Source organism: Nyctibius grandis, chromosome 1 (assembly GCF_013368605.1).
Source record: "Nyctibius grandis isolate bNycGra1 chromosome 1, bNycGra1.pri, whole genome shotgun sequence".
Lineage (NCBI taxonomy): Eukaryota > Metazoa > Chordata > Aves > Nyctibiiformes > Nyctibiidae > Nyctibius > Nyctibius grandis.
Window position 1 is genome coordinate 47,235,856 of NC_090658.1, and position 19,245 is coordinate 47,255,100.

The 19,245-nt window shown below is 37.7% G+C and overlaps 1 protein-coding gene across 1 annotated transcript in view; it reads left to right on the plus strand.

The window, feature by feature from the left end:
- GALNT2 (polypeptide N-acetylgalactosaminyltransferase 2) overlaps positions 1–19,245 on the plus strand; it is a 96,237-nt gene that overhangs the window by 50,398 nt on the left and 26,594 nt on the right. The window contains exons 2-6 of the mRNA XM_068397735.1: positions 2,024–2,114; positions 8,928–9,081; positions 14,256–14,354; positions 14,923–14,990; positions 15,904–15,969. Of these exons, the coding sequence (XP_068253836.1) occupies positions 2,024–2,114; positions 8,928–9,081; positions 14,256–14,354; positions 14,923–14,990; positions 15,904–15,969 (478 nt within the window). The remainder of the gene's footprint in view (positions 1–2,023; positions 2,115–8,927; positions 9,082–14,255; positions 14,355–14,922; positions 14,991–15,903; positions 15,970–19,245) is intronic.

A 19,245-nucleotide genomic window follows, 5' to 3' on the forward strand; every position in this document is an offset into this window, starting at 1 on the left:
TAATGAATGTTTTGTATTTATTTTTCAACTTACATAGGTGTTTTTTCAGACTCGTTACAGTGATTTGGGACAGCGAAGAGCTTGGTGGAATTTTGCAAAAGTTGACAGTATTCTGGGAAGATTTTTCTTCCAGCTACGGTTGATACTTGCACTTATTAAGTGTTTCCATAGCTTTGCGGTCTTTAACATGGTGCACAAAACCAACTAACTAGGGAATATAACTTTCCAGAACCACACAAAGTTTCTGTTTCAGTGTGCTGGTAGGACTCAGTGCACAGTGAATGATACTTTCCCTCACCAGCATAAGCCTTGATAATTTTCTTGAAATGTGTTTTTTTTTGTTGTTGGTTTTTTACTTATTTATTTTTATTACTTTAATCTTTATTTAAGCAAAGTTATTGACCTTCACAAGGCCCAATAACCCAAAGCATGGACCATATAGTGAATGTAGTATAAGAACCTCTACAAATTCTCTCTCTGGTATTCTCAATGCATAATTCTATGAAAACCATGCATTTGTACCATTTCATTCTTAACTGATTCAGTGTTTATATGGCTGTTCTTCTCTGAAAATGATTAACAATTACAAAAAAGCATCAGTATTCAGTTTTGCATTTCAGTATTTTAGAAAGCCTTTTTTCCAACCTATTTCCAGCTCTTAGTGCCTACCTAATGTAGACACTTAAGCTGAATTTACATTAGAAAATTCAGACATGCCTGGGGACATAATGAAATTATATCATTCGTGTTGGGGAACATTTCAACCACAAATTTAGCCAGTTCCAGCTACTTGCTATTCTACCCAAAGAATTCCCAGCCATGGCTTAGGAGCTGGGGTGGCAGAGACAGTTTACAGTGTGCACTTTGTCCACCATCACCCTGTTCTGGGGGCTCGGGCAGATTCCTAGAAGAGGCATGAACCGTTCTGCACTGCTTGGCTTTAATGCCTGGTAATGTTTCTAGGCACACTTGATTTATTAGTGTAGGCATAGTATTGCATCTTCTTACGTGATGCAATAAAGGTGTTTCCTTTAGTGGGGTTGTGCAAATAAAACCAATGTTATAACTGGGACTTCTTCAGGGCTGACTTAGAAAAGGCAACAGAATTTCCTTTGGCAAGTGTGCGCGAACAACAGAATCTGGTGGCACTTAACTCAGTTGGCTAAATGTAGTGTGCAAATCAGCATACAGCTGCTAATTTTTGTTTTTTTTTTTAAATTACCCTCTTCTCCACTTCTTCCAAATGCACAATGTGATAAGAACCCAGTTTGAGCTTGATGTCTTGTATGTTTTTTGGTAATCAGCATAGAAGAGTGTTTTCCTCTGTTGAAAGGAAAGTAAGATTTACGGATTTAGAATCAATGTTGTAAATTGGGGGTGGGAGCTGAAACTTTCTAACAGTTCCCCTGCCTCCCCTCTAAAGAAGTATTATCAATATTACCGGAATCGCAAATGCAGCGGAATTGCATGTGAAACCCATGATAAGCTTCACTGAAATAAACATATGAAAATAGCAACTTGCAGATATTTTGGAAGGTTTTTTCCAATCAGAAAGCTGCCACTGTGGATATAGCTGCTGGATAACCTGACTTCTCTTTTTCAGATAACTTTCCTATTTGGCCTGTTCCTTGCTAGAGCAGGGCTTTCTTCAGGTTTTGTTTAATCTTTTTGCCTGCTTTGCTAATTTGAGTTTTGCTTTTTTGAGTTTGCTTTTTTTTAATTAATAAATTTATTATTTCATTTTTCCTAATACATTTCCTTCTAAATCAATTATCTTTTTTTTCCAAGTAAGAATTGCTTCATAAATTAAATGCAAAAGCCTGTCTTAAATTTTTGTTCTGTTTATTATGTTTTTCAAGTAGTGAAGGAAATAATCATCCTTTCTCTTAAAATCCAAAGTTAGCTCTCTTGGACCACTTCATGAGGCTAAAACCCACAAAGCTTAGTTATTGCTTTTTGCTTTGAAAACGCAAAATTTAAATCCATTAAGGAGATTATTTTAAAGATTATGTACTTTTTTCAGGAGGACCCAAATGATATCGACCCCAAAAGGAAAGACGTGCGTGGCAATGATGGGGAGGACAAAGCACAAAGTGTGGAGACGCTACCTCCAGGTATTGCAGCAACGTTTGTTATGAAAGATCCATAGCTATAAAACACTTATCCTTGAAAGCCATAAAGCATAGCAGTTGTTCTGATTCATTCTTTGTAGTTTGGAAGTGCTAGGATTATTTTAGCGATATGTACTTCTCAATTCTTAAAGCTTCAGCTTCCTTAAATCTTGCCTGCTTCATTGCTCCTTTGGGTTTAAAACCATAGAGAATGTGACTCTTCGCTAGTATGTTTGCATTGTTCTGCAATAGGTTTGAGCTGCCATAAAAGCCTCTGATACAAAAGCAGTCCATTTCTCTCAATGGATAGTGCTGGCAGGCAACAGACAAGTCACCTTGGTACTGTGCTTCTGACTGAAGATTCAGCCAAGGTTCATACTTTCTTAGTTTCATCTAGCTTTTGATGTGGCAGTTTTTTTGAGTGCACTGGTGTGGCGTACCTTATTTTTCTCATACTTGCTCAGTATTTGTCACATGCTGGCAAATAAAAAGAGCAACATGAATTTTGTTTAATTTAATGCAATGGTCTTATGCCTTGAGGATGAGCTAGGAAAATTAAGAAACCTTCATTTCATATGACTGCTTCCATAAAACTTTTTTTGCTGCTTAACTGTTTCACATCAATGAGAAGTAATATATAGCTATAATTGACATACCAAGGAATACAGAAATAGTAAAACGGATTTGAATATTTTACACTGTTTTCAAAAAGTTTACCATACAAAGAGGACAACTTCTGATCAGATACCTTCACAACACGTTTTACTCTTTTGCAATGAATCCGAATGTTTGGCTTACAAATTTGTCTTAGCCAAACATTTGAAATACTGTGAGATCTTGAAGAAAGAGCTAACCAAGGTAAACTTTCCTTTAAGCAGATGGAAACTTCCATTCCCAATAACGTGTGAGGTATGATTTGTTTTACATTCTTAGACTCCTGGTACAGTATAAGCTGTTTGACATTCATGGCTTTTTTTCTGTAGCCTTTGGCCTACCTTGTCTTAGCTGCTTTCTGGAGAGGGGAAACAAGACTCTGGTTATGTATGTATGCTTTTTTGGCAAAACTTTTACTACGTGTATGAATTGGGAAATGAATTGTAAAAAGTTGAAGAGCCTGGCTTATTTAACTTGGTTTCTGGCAGATCTTTCCAAGTATTTTTTTTTCCTTTAATAGAACTCTCTGCAAATATTGTTACTGGGATTATAGGTCAGCCAATTTTGCACTTTCCAACTACTATTCTTATTTCCCCTTTTTGAATGTTTATGTATTCTGGGCCAAACCCTATACATTTCCTCTCAGACCTTCCTTTCCCAGTGGCCCTAAGCAGCCATATGAGTATTGAAAGAAGCGGGAAGTGTCACAGGTTGAAAGGGAGAGAGATATCAGAAGCTGGAAAGGTTGAAACTACAAGTAAAATTAAGTGTAAAGTAGAGCAGGTCAGGGCTTTTTTCATTTCATCTGTTGATTAGTAATCTCTTATGGCTTTATTTAACAGGCAGGAGAATCGTTACTGCAAAGTAGTATGAGTCTAGAGTCAAACATCAAAGGTGACAGACAGAATTATGCACTCTTAAATCACCATTTTGATTATTTTCAATTTGTGTAGGCAAACTTTTGAATCCTTATGGCAATGAAGCTTGGAATTCACATTTCTGCAGGCTCTTTGCACTGTTTTAAAGCAAAGTGACCAAATTTTAGGAGGGCTTTGGTTCAAACTTTCTTGCTTTTCCACTGAGGTTAGGAGACCTGTAGTTTAGTTTTCAGCATTATGCAGTGTAGTATCTTTCAAAACTGCTTGGAATTAAGGTATTGTTTATTATCTTTATCTTTAAAATGGCTTTATATAAAGATGAAACTGTTGGGTTTTTTACATTCTGTACATCAGAGTGTATCTATCCTTTGTTATTTGGTGACTTTTTTTATACGATGCAAAAGTCTATTTCTTCTTTCGTGAAAATAGTAATGTTAGGTCTTGTAGTTAGAAAGACCAACCCTGAATTGTCTGCCTGGATAACTAAAGCAAAACTGTATAAACAGTTCTCTGTAATGATAGGAGTTTCAGTAGTTACTCAAACAGCTCTTTTTGTTAGCTAATGAAGATCTGGAATCTCTTAATGCCTGTAAATCAAAATAATCATATTTATATTGATTATCCTACTGCTTTTAAGGTGTATTGAGTCAGTAAGAGGGAGTGCAACCTCTTTAGGGGATTTTGTATCTATCTATTCCTACTCTTTGTTGCCTGCTGCTTGGTTGTGTGCAGATTTATCTGCTATGCTTCTTTTCTCTTCGATCTCACTTTGAGCTGCTCTTACTGTAATCTGACTTTTCCCTAGTAGAGCTGATTCATATTGCACACAGTTGACAGGACCTTCTGCTGGAGCGAGAGCCAGGCTTTGCCTCCTTCCTGGCTCCTGAAGCCAAACTCACTTGGTCTTATATTCTGTGGGCTGTCACTGCTTTTCAGTAAATTTAGCCCTATGAAGTGGTCTGCTTTCTTTCTTCTCAAATTTACTGTATGCTTTTTGGACTAGTGTTGCATTTGCTGGTTTTAAAGTCTTGCAAAATGGTAAATGTTACATTTTAAGTTATTTATATCAAGCTCTGCTTGGATGGAAACTGGAATGGAATAAAATGTACCAAACTAGCACTATTTTTAAAATACAGCTACTTATTACAGAGCAAAAAAATCAAAATGTGCTTCCTATTTAAAATCAGCCAGCTTATTATAAATAATAGTAGTGAATTGCACTATTTGTGTTGATTGCCTTCTCCAGGACTTCAGAGATGGGAAATACCTGGGACAAAAAGAAGCAGCTTCACTGTATTTCACCTTTTTCTTGTTTCTACTCAGCTTCTTGGGCTTAGAACAGTATGTAAAATAAGCGCTTCTGTTCAAAACCAAGTTTAGCGGTGTGGCATACCCTGGTTCCAGGTTCTTAGCTGGTTCAGTGATTTTTTTTTTGGCTCTATTTGACTCTGGTAGCAAACTCTGCAGTTCATTTACTGTTGAGTTTAAAAGATTAATTTATTGTCATGTTAGGTCTCAGTACAGGTAAAGACAAACTTGCTTGAATTTGCAATTACAGATTTGACTTATTTAAGTTTGATATAATGTAGTTGTGTTTTCTGATATTCATTCCACCTGGCAAAGTCATTGAAACTCAGGAAACTACAGAGCCAGCTAACTTCACAGAAGTAATTAAGTCGCACATGCTCCTATTTGTGTACCCCAGGGAAGCATACAACAGAAACAGTACCTATTGGAAAAGGTTTTGTTAAACCACTTCTAACTTCAAAATTCAGTTGATATTGTCAGAAGGGCAAGCCGTTCAGCAAAAATAAGGCTGGACAGTATACTTAGAATCATGGAATCACTGAGGTTGGAAAAGACCTTTAAGATCATCAAGTCCACCCGTTAACCTAGCATTGCCAAGTCCACCACTAAACCATGCCCCTAAGCACCACATCTACATGTCTTTTAAATACCTCCAGGGATGGTGACTCAATCACTTCCCTGGGCAGCCTGTTCCAGTGCTTGACAACCCTTTCGGTGAAGAATTTTTTCCTGATATCCAATCTAAACCTCCCCTGGCACAACTTGAGGCCATTTCCTCTCCTCCTATCACTTGTTATTGAGGAGAAGAGACCAACACCCGCCTCGCTACAACCTCCTTTCAGGTAGTTGTAGGGAGTGATAAGGTCTCCCCTGAGCCTTCTTTTCCCCAGGCTAAACAACCCTAGTTCCCTCAGCCATTCCTCATATGAGTTGTGCTCTAGACCCTTCACCAGCTTCATTGCCCTTCTTTGGACTCGCTCCAGCACCTTGATGTCTTTCTTGTAGTGAGGGGCCCAAACCTGAACACAGTATTCGAGATGCGGCCTCACCAGTTCTGAGTACAGAGGGACGATCACTTCCCTAGTCCTGCTGGCCACACTATTTCTGATACAAGTCAGGATGCTGTTGGCCTTCTTGGCCACCTGGGCACACTGCCGGCTCATATTCAGCTGGCCATCGATCAACACCCCCAGGTCCTTTTCTGCCAGACAGCTTTCCAGCTGCTCTTCCTTGAGCCTGTAGTGGTGCATGGGGTTGTTGTGACCCAAGTGCAGGACGCTTAGATTTGGATTAGCTTTTCATTTTCCAGCAGTTAACTTGAGCTGTTAGCACTTGTAACCATGTGGGCAGCCCATATTGCATGTTGTAATTCATAAAGAATACAACCTCTTTAAGAAGAATGCTTGTGACGGCATTGTGCTTACCACTGATGTCATGCCCTCATGGCCTTTTGTTTTAGCTACTCTTGCCGCTGGATGGAAGGCAACTGGAGGAGTGGATGGGGGTGGCAGTCCTGAAGCAGGCATAGCATTAAAATCCATTGGGATTTGGAGTGTTTGAAAGCTGGAAGTCCTATATAAATGCATTTTAAGTGTAGATTATATTTTGTAAAATGCACTAAAATCTTTATTTGTTTTAGGCCAGAAAAGCAGTGACATGACGTGACCTGTGTTTCAGAAAATATTCAACATACGTTCCAGATTGAAGATATATTATAAATTAGAAGCAGCAGTGATAATATAGTTTAGTTACCAAGGAGGCTGCAAAAGCATTGGGAAATGCTAAAGGAGAGAGTTATATGGAGGAAATGATCTTGTGATCTCTGCTGTTTATTCCAGTTTCCTGAATCAAGCTACTCTGCATTTTGTATAGTTTTGTTGCAAGTGGGATTTGGTATAATTTTTGTGGACAACTCGGCATTGGGTTATTTGTAGCATGGTAGCTGGCTGAGGTGTAAATGTTTTTTCAAAGTAAGTTCCTGGAAATATTTTGAAGAAAGAACTTGAAAGGCTAAGGAAAGCTCTTGGCAGTCTGTGGGTTACCAAAAACAGCGGGAAAGTTTCCTTTTTAGAGTTCTTTCAGTAACTGGAATTTAAAAATTTGTATTTCTCCCTCCAGTTATTTTCCTATAGTTTCCCCTCTGGTCTGCTTCACCAAGTGTCTATTGAATGTTCTGCAGTCTGTTTTTGTTTAACTCTCTAGTTCTGGCTTCTCTTTGTGTGTGTGCATGGTTTAACTTCTTTAGGATGGTAACTCAGATGTAAAAATAGTTGTTTAGTATTAACTGGCTAGCTCTTAAACCAGTAATCCAAAAGTATGAGTGCTTGTCTCTTACTCTCTGACTTTACTTGGATGTTGGAAGTTTCTTGAAAACAAACTAACCAACCCAAAACCACCTCTCCCCCAACCTTGATATTTTTACCTTACAACCTCCACTACCATCTGATAATGAAATCACACCTCGGGTCCAAGTTGCTCTTGTAGGTGAGCTCCTTGAATGATCCTGAGATTATAGAGAATTTTTAATTGTCAGTGGTATTTGGTTAAACAACAGACAATTATTTTGTTTAATGATGGAAAGTGTTCTTTCAATATCAGAATCTTCTAGCAGGAGTTAACGCACCATAGCTGGGGCATGGCTTATGGATAAAAAGCTGTAAATGAGGCCTGCCTTAGTTTCTATGCTGTACAGGTTGAGCGATGGAGCAAAGGCAAACCTTGAAGCATCTGAGCAACCTCTGACTCTTGTTAATAGCTGTTAGAATAGTATTCCCTCTCTACATATCAGCTTGGTTTAGGATATGCCTGAGCTATAATTTTTGTCTAAAAGCTGAGCTTGGATGGAGTGACATCTCTGCAACCTCCTACTTACTGAACTTAATTGGAAGTACCTAAAAAATTTTGCATGTTAATTATGAAAACAATGAATATTAACTCCTCTGATCTGTAAACAGTGACCCCAAAACAGCTTTTGCTTTTTTTTTTTTTTGTCAACAGCATGCTTTCACCACAACATGCTTGCAGGAGATTCTGGTATAGATCCGTGTTAAAACAAGAATGTCTGTATTGCCTTAGAACTTGAGCTCTGATTTTGAGTTAAAGGTGGTACAAGTTTGCTGTAGGTCGCATGGGTTTGGCTGTCAATAGGCAAATAAGTAAATGTTCAACCAGGGATCAGAACTGACAGTTTTAAGACACTTGGTTGTTTTACAACCGTTTTAAGACACCGTTGTTTTACATCTGAAGATGGTGAAAGTCCTGAAATTTCTTTCCTGGTGACTGGATGCTAATCTACCTTTCCGTGTTAGTGCCACAGCCAGTCACATAATAACACAGTCCTTGTTAGAAAGGGATTAATTTGTGAATCAGTTCTGATTGTAAAGGAGGTTGCAGTTATGTCATATTGGAGAGCGATCTAGTGCTCTGTCTGTGTGAAATGCTGGGTTTTGAGAGTAATGTTGTCTTGTACTTCTAAAAGGCCTGTTCCTCAAATGGTTTGATGATAACTGACTGTATTTTTATTTATGTAATGAGACAGTAAATTAAATTATAATATCTTTGAAGTCTGGGCAGGATCTTAAAAAATAAATTTTACTTGGATAACTTCATAGCCAGATTGTCTACCATATTAATGCTTGTTGATATGTGGAAGGTTTTTTATTAAATGGAAATTGTGGCAGTTGGGATTAAAAAGCCCAACAAACAAAATAGACAAGATGAAGCATGGTCTGGTGATTACTTGTAGAAACTGAGATACGTAAAATTGGTCAATTTTATATTAATTTGCAGGGTATTCTAGAGGAATTTAATAGGCAAAAGTGACTTGATGTTACACTGTTAACAATACTATTGAGGTTTAATTGCTTTGTTGTAAAATTAAAAAACAAGCTATCTCATCAGTTATGTTTCGATTGCTGAATGCTGTTCTTTAAATTGTGAAGACTAAATTGGATATTTTCCTGTTTTTCTGTTGTAGGAAAAGTTCGGTGGCAAGACTTTGATCAAGATGCTTATGTTGGCGCTACCGTGGTGCGATCTGGTCAGGATCCCTATGCCCGCAATAAGTTCAATCAGGTAGAAAGTGACAAACTGCAAATGGACCGAAGCATTCCTGACACCAGGCATGATCAGTAAGTGCTAAAGTGACCCATGTTTGTCTTGGATTAACCTTTTCCTATTTATGGCTTTTGAGCAGCAGGTGGTTTTTCTAAAGCAGGAGTTCTCCAGCTTTCGAAATGACAGGAACAGTAAACTGGGGTGTGATCCTTAAACAGTGGGTTAAAGAACAAGAAATCTTATTCAAGTTTTTCTGTTCCTATGACTTCCATCAGTGTGTATTCTATATCCAAACTGGTGCTGCATTTCAGTCTGTCTTTTTTGCTCCTGTTTATCTGATGGCTTTTCTTGGTTTCTACATTTGTAAGTCTCTTTCACTGTGAGGATGATCAAACAGCAGAGCAGGTTGCCCAGAGAGGGTGTGAAGTCCCCAGGCTTAGGCATATTCAAAGCCCAATGCAGAGCCTGTTGTGGCTGGCCCTGCTTTGAGCAGGGAGTTTAGACTAAAAGATTTCCAGGGGCCCCTTCTGATCTCAGTCACTCTGTGATTCTGTTTGTCAAAGTATGTGATGGTGGTCAACTCCAGACCTAAAGGAATCTGTTTATGCACATCCTGGTGAACACAGGACAGAATTACACTTCAGATGCTTAAAAACTTTTGCTATGTCAGACTGCTTGTGCAGATTCAGGAAATAGTACACTTCGGAGTACGGAAAAATATTATTTTCTTGTGGGTAGAGGAGACTTCCATTTAAAAAAGGGTTTGAGTGACTTGCAGTAATCTTGTTTAAGTAGAATTGATTAATATTACAACAACAGTTGCTCATTAGGACTTCCATAACTTAAAGAAAATTAACAAAAGCGGGTTGAACTTGGTTTTAAAAGCTAGGCAAGCATAGTCTCAAAGCATAAAATTAGCCAACTGTGTATAATTAATTGCCTAACTAGTTCTGCAGTTAGGATGAATGTACATTCACAGCTTTGTAGATAGAAGAAGCTGGAGGAGACACCAGAGGGAGAAAGAAAAGGAAGGTGCCAGTTTTTTCTCCATAAATCTCTTTAATTGGGAATGGCATAGCGAAGGACATTTGTATAAAAACTCAGACACTTACTGTGTCATTTTTAAATCCCTTGTATAATAGCATGGTTTTAGGTTCCTTTAAGCAGATGATTTGTAGATAGAGTAAAGCAAGTCTTGTATAATTTGCCATTAATTGAACGGGAAAGTAGGAATAATCTGGTGTTTCACGTGTTGCCATGAAAGCAGTGAAAAGCATGATGCCCATGGCATACTGAGGAGTTTAAAATGACTTTTGAATTTTTTTCATCACATGTACTCTTTTTCACAGGAAATCCATTCTAACTTTTTAGACCAGGTATTCTTTTCCCACAAGAGCAAAGTTCAGCCACCAACTTCTAGAAGCTTCTGTGATTCAGATATGCTGAATTTGGAATTTTTCTAGATATTTAATAACCTTTGAGGGGAGTCTAACAGACAAATGCTCTCCTTTGAGAAGAACTTAAATAAGAGAGATGACAGGAGACAAATTATATTACAGTGGCTATGTTTGTTTTAACTGTTAATTGTTGTGACTATATGCTGACTTGCCTGGGTTTTTTCACTAAATGGAGCTGGAAAAGAATTCTGCAATGGAGAGAGAGAGAGAGATGTTTTTGGGGGAAGGCTGTATCTGTGCTGTGATTATTACTTAGACTTTGCCATGGAGCAGGTTTAAGTGCCCATCAGTCTGTAAATGGTCATCTTTTTAAAGAAAAAAAAAAAAACAAAAACAAAAAAACACAACCAACCAAAAAACCAAACTGAAGCAGTCATTCCTGCAAATTGTCCATGATGCTTTCCCTGCCATGAAGCAATTAATTTTCCTTCTATTCTGGCAAGGTCATTCACTGCAGAAGCTGAAAAAGTCACATGAAATATTTGTTTGGGAACTGTCCCATGGGAAGAGCAAGAGCAATAGCCATAGGAAGAGGAGTATGTTAGAGATCTGAGCACGTGACACTTGGCAGCATGTTATTTTCAATAAAATTGGAGGCAATTGGGTTTAAGATTAAGATCTCTTATGGAGCTGCTACAATCTTTTTCCTTAAGAAAAGAAACCTGGATGAGGAAATACTTGTTTCTGCTTAAGCAACTTTTTGTTAATTGTATTGATGTGTCTAAGAGGCTGTTTGACTTTAAAATAGCTACATAATAATACTATTTAATTGCTGAAAATGTCTAGGCTGTTTAGAAGCAGTTTATCAGGATTCCACATTAGATATGTGTGTGTGTAATGGTACATCTCTTTTTATACTATATTGTTTAGTCTTTTCTGCATTGGACAAACTTCTACTAGCATCAGGTTAAGACCAAAGTTTTCTACTTGCTTTTTTCTTGAACGCCTGCCAGCAGTACTAGAGAACACTATGGTTTTCCTGTTCAAGCTGCTTGCCTTTATTTTAAGGAAAAAGTGAGAAACAGGCAGATAAAACATAAGAAAGGAAGCAGAGAGAGGAGGTCTGAGCAGGAATGCAGATTCTCACTCCAGCTGATGCTCACAACTGCCACTTCCAACAGCTCTGAGAAACCTCTGGGTTTCCTTCTGTTGCAGTCTGTTTACGACGTGTAACTGAGAGCTGTCCCTGTCATGGTAGATTTTGGAGATCAGGAAGTTTCACAGTCGTAACTGGAAACTTCCAGAGCTGTCCTCCTGTCAGTGTAAAAGAGTCTTCCAACTGGGATGAAGGGTGAAATACTTCATGGGTTTTGTGGACCAACGTCCACCACACTTACTTTGGACCAGTGGTTTCTGATCACGTCTCTTACCTGATGTGTTGGCATGATTCTCGAGAATTACTGTAAGTACTTCAGCTGGACTGAGCCACGTTTTCTTTCTCATTTGGCAACTGTTAGAAGCTTCTGACCTTGCAATCAAGTTTTATTTTTAAATGGAGAAGAAACAAATTTTCCTGTCTCTTTGGTACCCAGATATCTGGTGGATGTTCTCCTTGGACTGGTTAAAGTGGATATTTCTGTCAAAAAATGGTTTCAATAAGCCACAGAGGTTTCAGAAAATTTGTTAATGATATGAACTAGTCCAGCGACTCAAATTTCTGGGGGAAAGAATTCACTCTTCATGTTTTAACTGATTTTAATGACCTATGCTAAGCATTGAAGGTCTAGATTGAAGTTTTCAGTTCAAGTTCTATTTTATCCAAATGTATTTTCTCATTCCACATGTAAAATCAAGTGCTGTAACTTGAGGAAAGAAAGTCTAATCTCCATGCCAAAAGTGTTGACATTGTTTCTTTGGTTGAGTTTTAACTGTGGCACTATTGACACAGCAGAATAGGAGGAGGACTGCTACTGAGTCAGTTGAAGCAAGGATTTTTTGAAGAGCCGAGAGCAGAAATACTCAGTGAAATATTCTTCCAGTTTTATTTGGAAGTCTAAAAATCTTAATTTCTCCCTCAGTAGTGCTCTTCTCTTGAGTTTTCTTAAAATTGAGAGGCTTCATTACCTTGAGTAATTCCACCCTAAGATGTGCTGTCTTCTGCAGAGATCAGTGTAAGTTTAATGTGACTTTTTAAATTATTCTAATGCAAGTGCTTCCTATGATAACTGCATGCACAGTAGGCTTGTCCTCTGTGGGCAATTTGAAAGCTAGCAGAAAAAAAAGAATATCTTTTTGGCACCATAGGCTTTGGTGTAAAATAGCTGGACGTCTTGTAGCTGTCTAGATGAATTGCCAGAAGCTCACAGTAAAGAAGGTCTTACTTCTTTACTTTCCAGGAATGCATACACATGTGTGATTTATTGCTTCAATGCTGGGTGCTAGTGACAAAGCCATCTTGTACGCCCACTGTTTGAAAAACAAAGCTAGATAAGGCCTTGCAAATCTGACACAGGGTATGCAGGGGTGGCATGGGCTTTGTTTTTCTTCAGAGCGAGTGTGAGGTCACCATGGCACAATAATGTTTTGTTTCATGGCAAGCACTAACATGTGTGGCATTATGGGTGTGTTGTATCGAAAAAACTGTCAGGTCCTTGGGATTTTTTAGGGTGGGCAAGAAAGCGCATTGCTGCTCGCTCTCTGATTCCAAGAAGTGGAAGGTTGGGTGGTTTATGAGCATGTCGCAGATGTTTAATCAGGTGTGGAGAGGCCTTTTATATGGGCAGGAGGCCTCGGTTTAGAAGTTTAGGTAGCAGGTAACTTACCCTCTCTTCCCTTAAAGCTAGTTTGATTAATACTTCACAGAGTACAGAATTACTTGCTGAATTTGCTATAGGTGTATGGTAGTGGGTTTATCCCCTCTGAAGACAACTAGGCCTGTTAAAACTCTACCCCTAATAGTAAATAAATTATATCTGAAGAAGTGCATCACTCGCGTATGTTACTGCATAAATGGGGATCAGTATCATGACCTGTCAGACTATAATGCTTTCAGCATAAACTCAATATACAGTGTTTTCTAGTACTGTTAGTGTCTAATACAATGAGTAGTGTCTTTTTTTAGGTTTGTTGCCAGTGGGTTTAAACAGATTAACTTTATGTAGTCCTGCAGGAAGTATTTTGGGATTTGCTTCTTTTTGCTTATTATATTAATTTCAGGCTACTAGAGGTGATGAAAAATGAGTTGACACAGATGGAATATTTCATTGTCTTTATGGTTTGGAGTGATGTGGTTCTGTGCTTAGTTGGCTCAGCATTGTCACAGATAGCTTTGTTTTTCAAATTCTGAATGTTACAATCCTTAAAAACAGTTTTCTATTCTAATGAGAAGTTGTGTCTATGAGCAAGACCAGGATGCTACAGTAGCTTTAAAAATAAAGGGAGAAGTGGACACGTGCCATTCTAAAGAAGACATGCCTGTGAACCCATGCAATTTCATTGAAAATATGCTCATTTGCTTAGATTTATTGAATGCTTTTGAAGTAAAATAAGCGCTCTGGTTTCATACTCAGTTGCATGAAAGGTATTTACAACATACTGCAGTGATGATAGTCCGGTGACTTTTCTGAACATGCCTACATCTGACACTGACTTCTTTGTTGTTTACTAAGACAACTACCAAAAGTGTCAGAAGAGAAGTTGATTATAATCTCACTTGAAAAGCAGATACTTCATTCTTCCTACATAGATGTAGTGTGTACATGAGTTTTAGAAAACAACTTTACAATGAAGGCTGTCTGCTAAGCCTGGGGTGTAAATATTATGTTCAAATGACAGGGTATTGTATCTTTCAGGTGTCAACGGAAACAATGGCGGATAGATTTGCCAGCCACTAGTGTGGTGATCACCTTTCATAATGAGGCAAGATCTGCTTTGCTTCGAACTGTCGTCAGGTATACTTAAGAGAGACCTTGATTTTTCCTTAAAGACCATTCATTTGTGTCAGATAATGGCTTATGTTCAGGAAGGGAAGTAACAATCCATTATGCTTTTCTGCACCATTTGCAGAGGGAAAGATGAGTCTTAATTTCATTGATGCCTCCAGTTCTTACGTTCTGAAATAGAGATATTAAACAAAATTGCTCCCTGTAACTACAAATGCATTAAAGTGTGAAACCAATTACCAGATGATGTGTGGAGGTTGGCTGTATAACTAGCTTCAAGAAGAAATGGGGGAAGATGGATTCTCAGGGAATATTTCACCTAAAGATATCTGCAAAACTTCAGTGTTACAAGTTGTCTAATGCACTGATTTCTGGAGGCTCGAATTTGTGGGGGGACATGATTCTACATGTGCCCCTCTTCCCAAACACTCTCCATAAGAATAAGCCAGTAGCTGTTGTTGAAGATAGCGTCCTGGGCTAGGTTCCACTGTGGCTTAACAAAGTAACTGCTTTTATGACGTTGTTATGGAAAATTAAGACTGCTTAGTATTGAATGCTTTTTTTTTGTCTGTTTCAGTGTCCTTAAAAAAAGCCCATCACATCTAATTAAGGAAATCATACTGGTGGATGACTACAGTAATGATTGTAAGTACTTTTACAGGATCCTAATGTTGTTTTGTTTATTCTGGTAAGACTTTCTGTAGATGCTTGTAGGTGACTCACTTGAGAATAGGTCACATGAATAGGAGTTTGCAGAGACTGATCAAAACTAGGTCTTAATTCTTTCCTATCTGTCATTGTGGAAATGTGAAGAGTTCTGATAAATACTTCAGGTGTATTTTATTACTTCCTGCTAGCTGAAGGAGCAGAGTGTATAGTTGAAAACAGCCTTTACATAGCATGTTATCTGATGTAAAAATAAAACCCATGGTTCTTGCACCAAATATTTTTGTGGCACTGCATTAAATGAATGCTGATCTCCTTCAGTCTCTTGGAAAAATTCTTACTGAATCTAAAATAAGTCCAAATTTTATAAGTACTAGGGTGTCACAATACAAACTTGAACAATTGAAATGGACCTCCGAGTAACATTTCTTAAAGGAAGTTAAAGTCTATACTTGCATTGCTAGTTTATAGCTAGTTTAGGGTAGGTTTAAGCCTTAATGTTGGTTAAAAAGTGAGCTTTCTTATATGTGTAGAAAACAGTTAATCCTAGAAAACAGATTAATGCTGTAAAAGTTGGGTTTTTTCTTATGCAATGTAGAAACAGTCTAAAGCAAAGAGAATATCATTAAATAAAAATATTTCAAGAGTGTAAAATTAAATTAAGTAACATAATGAGGGTAGTAATGTCTTAACTTGGTAACTTTTCTTTATTTCTGGTGAAACAAGTAGGCATTTTATTAAGCATGTATCTTATATTTAATTATTTATGACCATAAACACTTCCCACTACAAAGCTTTTGTTTTTCTTTGAGTACAGCCACTCTTATGGTATACAGTAATGAATATCAAACTGGTTCTTATCACTTGATTTTTATTTTGTTTTATTTTAAAGCTGAGGATGGTGCTCTCTTGGGAAAAATTGAAAAAGTGCGGGTTCTTCGAAATGATCGCCGAGAAGGTAGGCTTAGTCTGTGGGAAGGAAGAAACAAATTCTGCTGTGCTGCCTTATCTGTTAATCTTCATCAAGCCTTTTAAAGGAACATTCTGTTATACATTCCGTATTGAAGGGGGGATTTTCACTTTATAAATCAACTTACTAGTAGGAGGAATAAAAATAAATGCATTTGTGCCAGTAAAAACAGTAACTCTGATTAATTCTGTAGTGTTGTGTGGGCAATTGCCCATTGTTGGCTTTCACAGTGAAAGCTGACTTGAGAAACTGCTTTTCACACTCCACCTCTCCTTTCTCTTACTGCACTCAATCCTCAGTTAAGCTGCTTTCATTGTACGTAAGGTCTCTCTGTAAACTGTATGAATCTTTGAAATGATCCAGCTTAAGAATAGCCCTCTTTTTTGCTGACTCCCTTACTAGATATCATTTTAAGGATCCGGTTGAGGGACAACCCAGCAAACTGTTTGTCAAACTTGAGAGGGTTTGAGCAGCCAGGAGGGCCAGGACCACATATGACAATTTTGCTGAAGCCAGTGTGCCATGTAACAAACTTGTCTTACTTTTTTTTTTTTTCCTTCTTTGTTGCTTTGTAAATTATAGGGCTCAGATAACTGAGCCCTTCAGTCGACAGCTTCCTGGCTATGGAGCTTACAGTATTAGATATAGGCAACTGTTATTCTACAGCTGTTTGAAATAATAACTGAGAGTTGACAGTTGAAATAGTTGACTGAGTTAGCAGATATGTGCGTGTTTATTTTTATAAGCACTGTATCTTCTAGGCTGCCAGCCTGGCCTGGGGAGCACCTAGAATCATTAGATTGTCAGAAACTGGAATACGTGTGCAAAACCTGTGTTGTCCCATCATTAAAGTTATTGCAAACTGGTGGGTTCTTAGTGTTTAAATGTTTTGTTTGGAATATACTTGTGAACAAAGGCTTGTTAGGAAGGCAGGCCTTCTATGACTTGCTATGGTTGCAGGGTTCTGAGTAAGTTAATGTAATTTTTCTGCTCAGTACAGCACTTAAAGATGGAGATAATAGTAATGGAAAAAAGAATGAAGTAACACTTTTTTGATTTTTATTTTTAGTAATTACAAATATTAACTTTGTACTGCATGTACAGATTCATACTTAAAAATATGAATCAGTATATCTGAAAATGAAATATGATTTGACAGATCTTTTACTATGTCAGAAAAGAACAACTATTTGCAGATTGAAAGCACAGTACAAGTTTACTTGGTATTTTTGTGAGATTAAGGTTAAATTATTACCCATGGGATCTACTGTACTGTTCATAAAGTTTTGCCTAGGCACCCATATGTGCAAGCAGGTGATAATTTTTTAAGTTAAAATACTGTAAGATTTCATTTGATTGCTGGCTTGCTGTGCCTGATTTTCATAACTCACTTTGGTTTTCATTTTCAAGTGTAGGCTGATGCTTGTATCTCAGACACATACAAGTTAAATTTTAAGAGAATCAGTAAAATCAAGCAGTGTGTAGGACGCTAGGAGTAATACATTAGTATGAACAACAGAGAAAAGTAGTGTGTTTTAAAACAAAAATTAAAATAAAGGGATGGTGTCTGTGGAGGGGTGACATTGACTGCCTTGCTTTCAGAAATATGTGATAGTAGCTTTTAGTCTCATCTGTAAGACCAGAGTTTATTATGGGAACAGATGTGTTTTGGAGGGCATGAAAGTCTACAGAGTAAATGTTCAGGGGAACCTTCTCGATTCTTTCTGTTGTAAGGCTGAATGTGATTGTAGAGGACTCAATGACCAAAGTGGTCATCTCCATTTTTTTTTGGCCATAAATCTGAAATTGGAAACACTGTTGTGTGTTTTCTATGGAAGTAGGGCAAGACAGTAGGTTCTGTAAGAATGTAAGTTAGAAATAATAAGCTCTGGAAGGAGGAATTGCAAAAGTAAAAGGAACATAGCCAGGATGCTTGAGGAATGGTTTGATATGGAAAAACTGAACAGAACAGGTTCAAAGGTTAGAATTTGAGACACAGCATAAAAAGCAATGAGCTACAGTTAGCTGCCAATATGCAACAGATAAGGTGTGGAAAGTACTGTGGGAGAGCATCAGCATAGCGCGTATCTACAACAGTAAAGTGCTCATGCTTGCCGTAAGAGATAGTACAAGGATCTTGATGAGGCAGTTGCTGAATGTTGAACAGAGCAAACAAGCTTTTCCTCTTAAGCACCTTGTATTCTGTTTGGCAGGTCACATTTTGCAGGTTTAGTTTATAAAGGTGATGGAAAGAAATGGATTTGACTCTTTCACGATGTTTCAATTTGAGGGGGGGAAGCAGCACAGATTTGGTGGGAAACAATGTAGAAAGAAAAAAAAAAAAGGTAATTACTTGGCATGGTCTTGAGTTGACAGATCAATGAATTTTGAATAGAGAAAAGCAGGGAGGAAATTTTCAAAGGAATGAGGAAGCTTGCTGGTTTTCTGTATTGAAGTACATGGTGGGATGTTCTGGGGTATGTGTGTATATATGGCAAGGGACTTTAAGGAATGTTGAGGTCATCCAGTGAATGAATATTAAGAGAAGGAAGGAAAGGAAGAGGGTAAATCAGTGAGGGGATCTGTGTGATTGAGGTGTAGAGAAGGGAAGAACCTTTTGGCTTTACCAGAAATTTCTTCCTAAAGAAATCTTTTCAAGATAAGATTAAAAAAATGCAACCAACCAACCAAACTACAAAAAAGAGAATTGCAAGAAACACAGGGGAAAGACAGTTGAAAGGGATGGGAAGAAGACTCTTGGACATGAATTAATGAAGCATGGTTATTTCTGGAAGAAGTTGATAAAAGAATGGACAGGCTGTGGTGAGAACTAAGATGAAGGGGCAGCAAAAAAAGTGGGGAGGATAAGTTAATGATGATGCTTTCCTCAGTTCTATTGTAGAACTGTTGGAAACGTATTTGTTTTCAGGACCCATCTTGAGTAACATTTATCAGTATAAATGCTATTTATTGTAATGCAGACCCAGCGGTACTTGTGCATCACTTTTTTTGAAAAGGTACTTCAATTCTTTTACCTGAATCAGATTGAAACTTGTAGACTAGGGTGCAGTAGGTTGGAAGCCTGAAGGCTGTTACGAAGTCATTTCACTGAATTGTTAACTAGCATCTCATTTTGATAATAGAACTTCTGTGTTTGTCCTGTCTGAGTTAGAGTAATTTAATTTATGACTTACTTGGAATGCAATAGTTTCTCACTACTGTTGATTGTTTTCCTTAGTAAGTACTTTAAACATTTTATCTTTA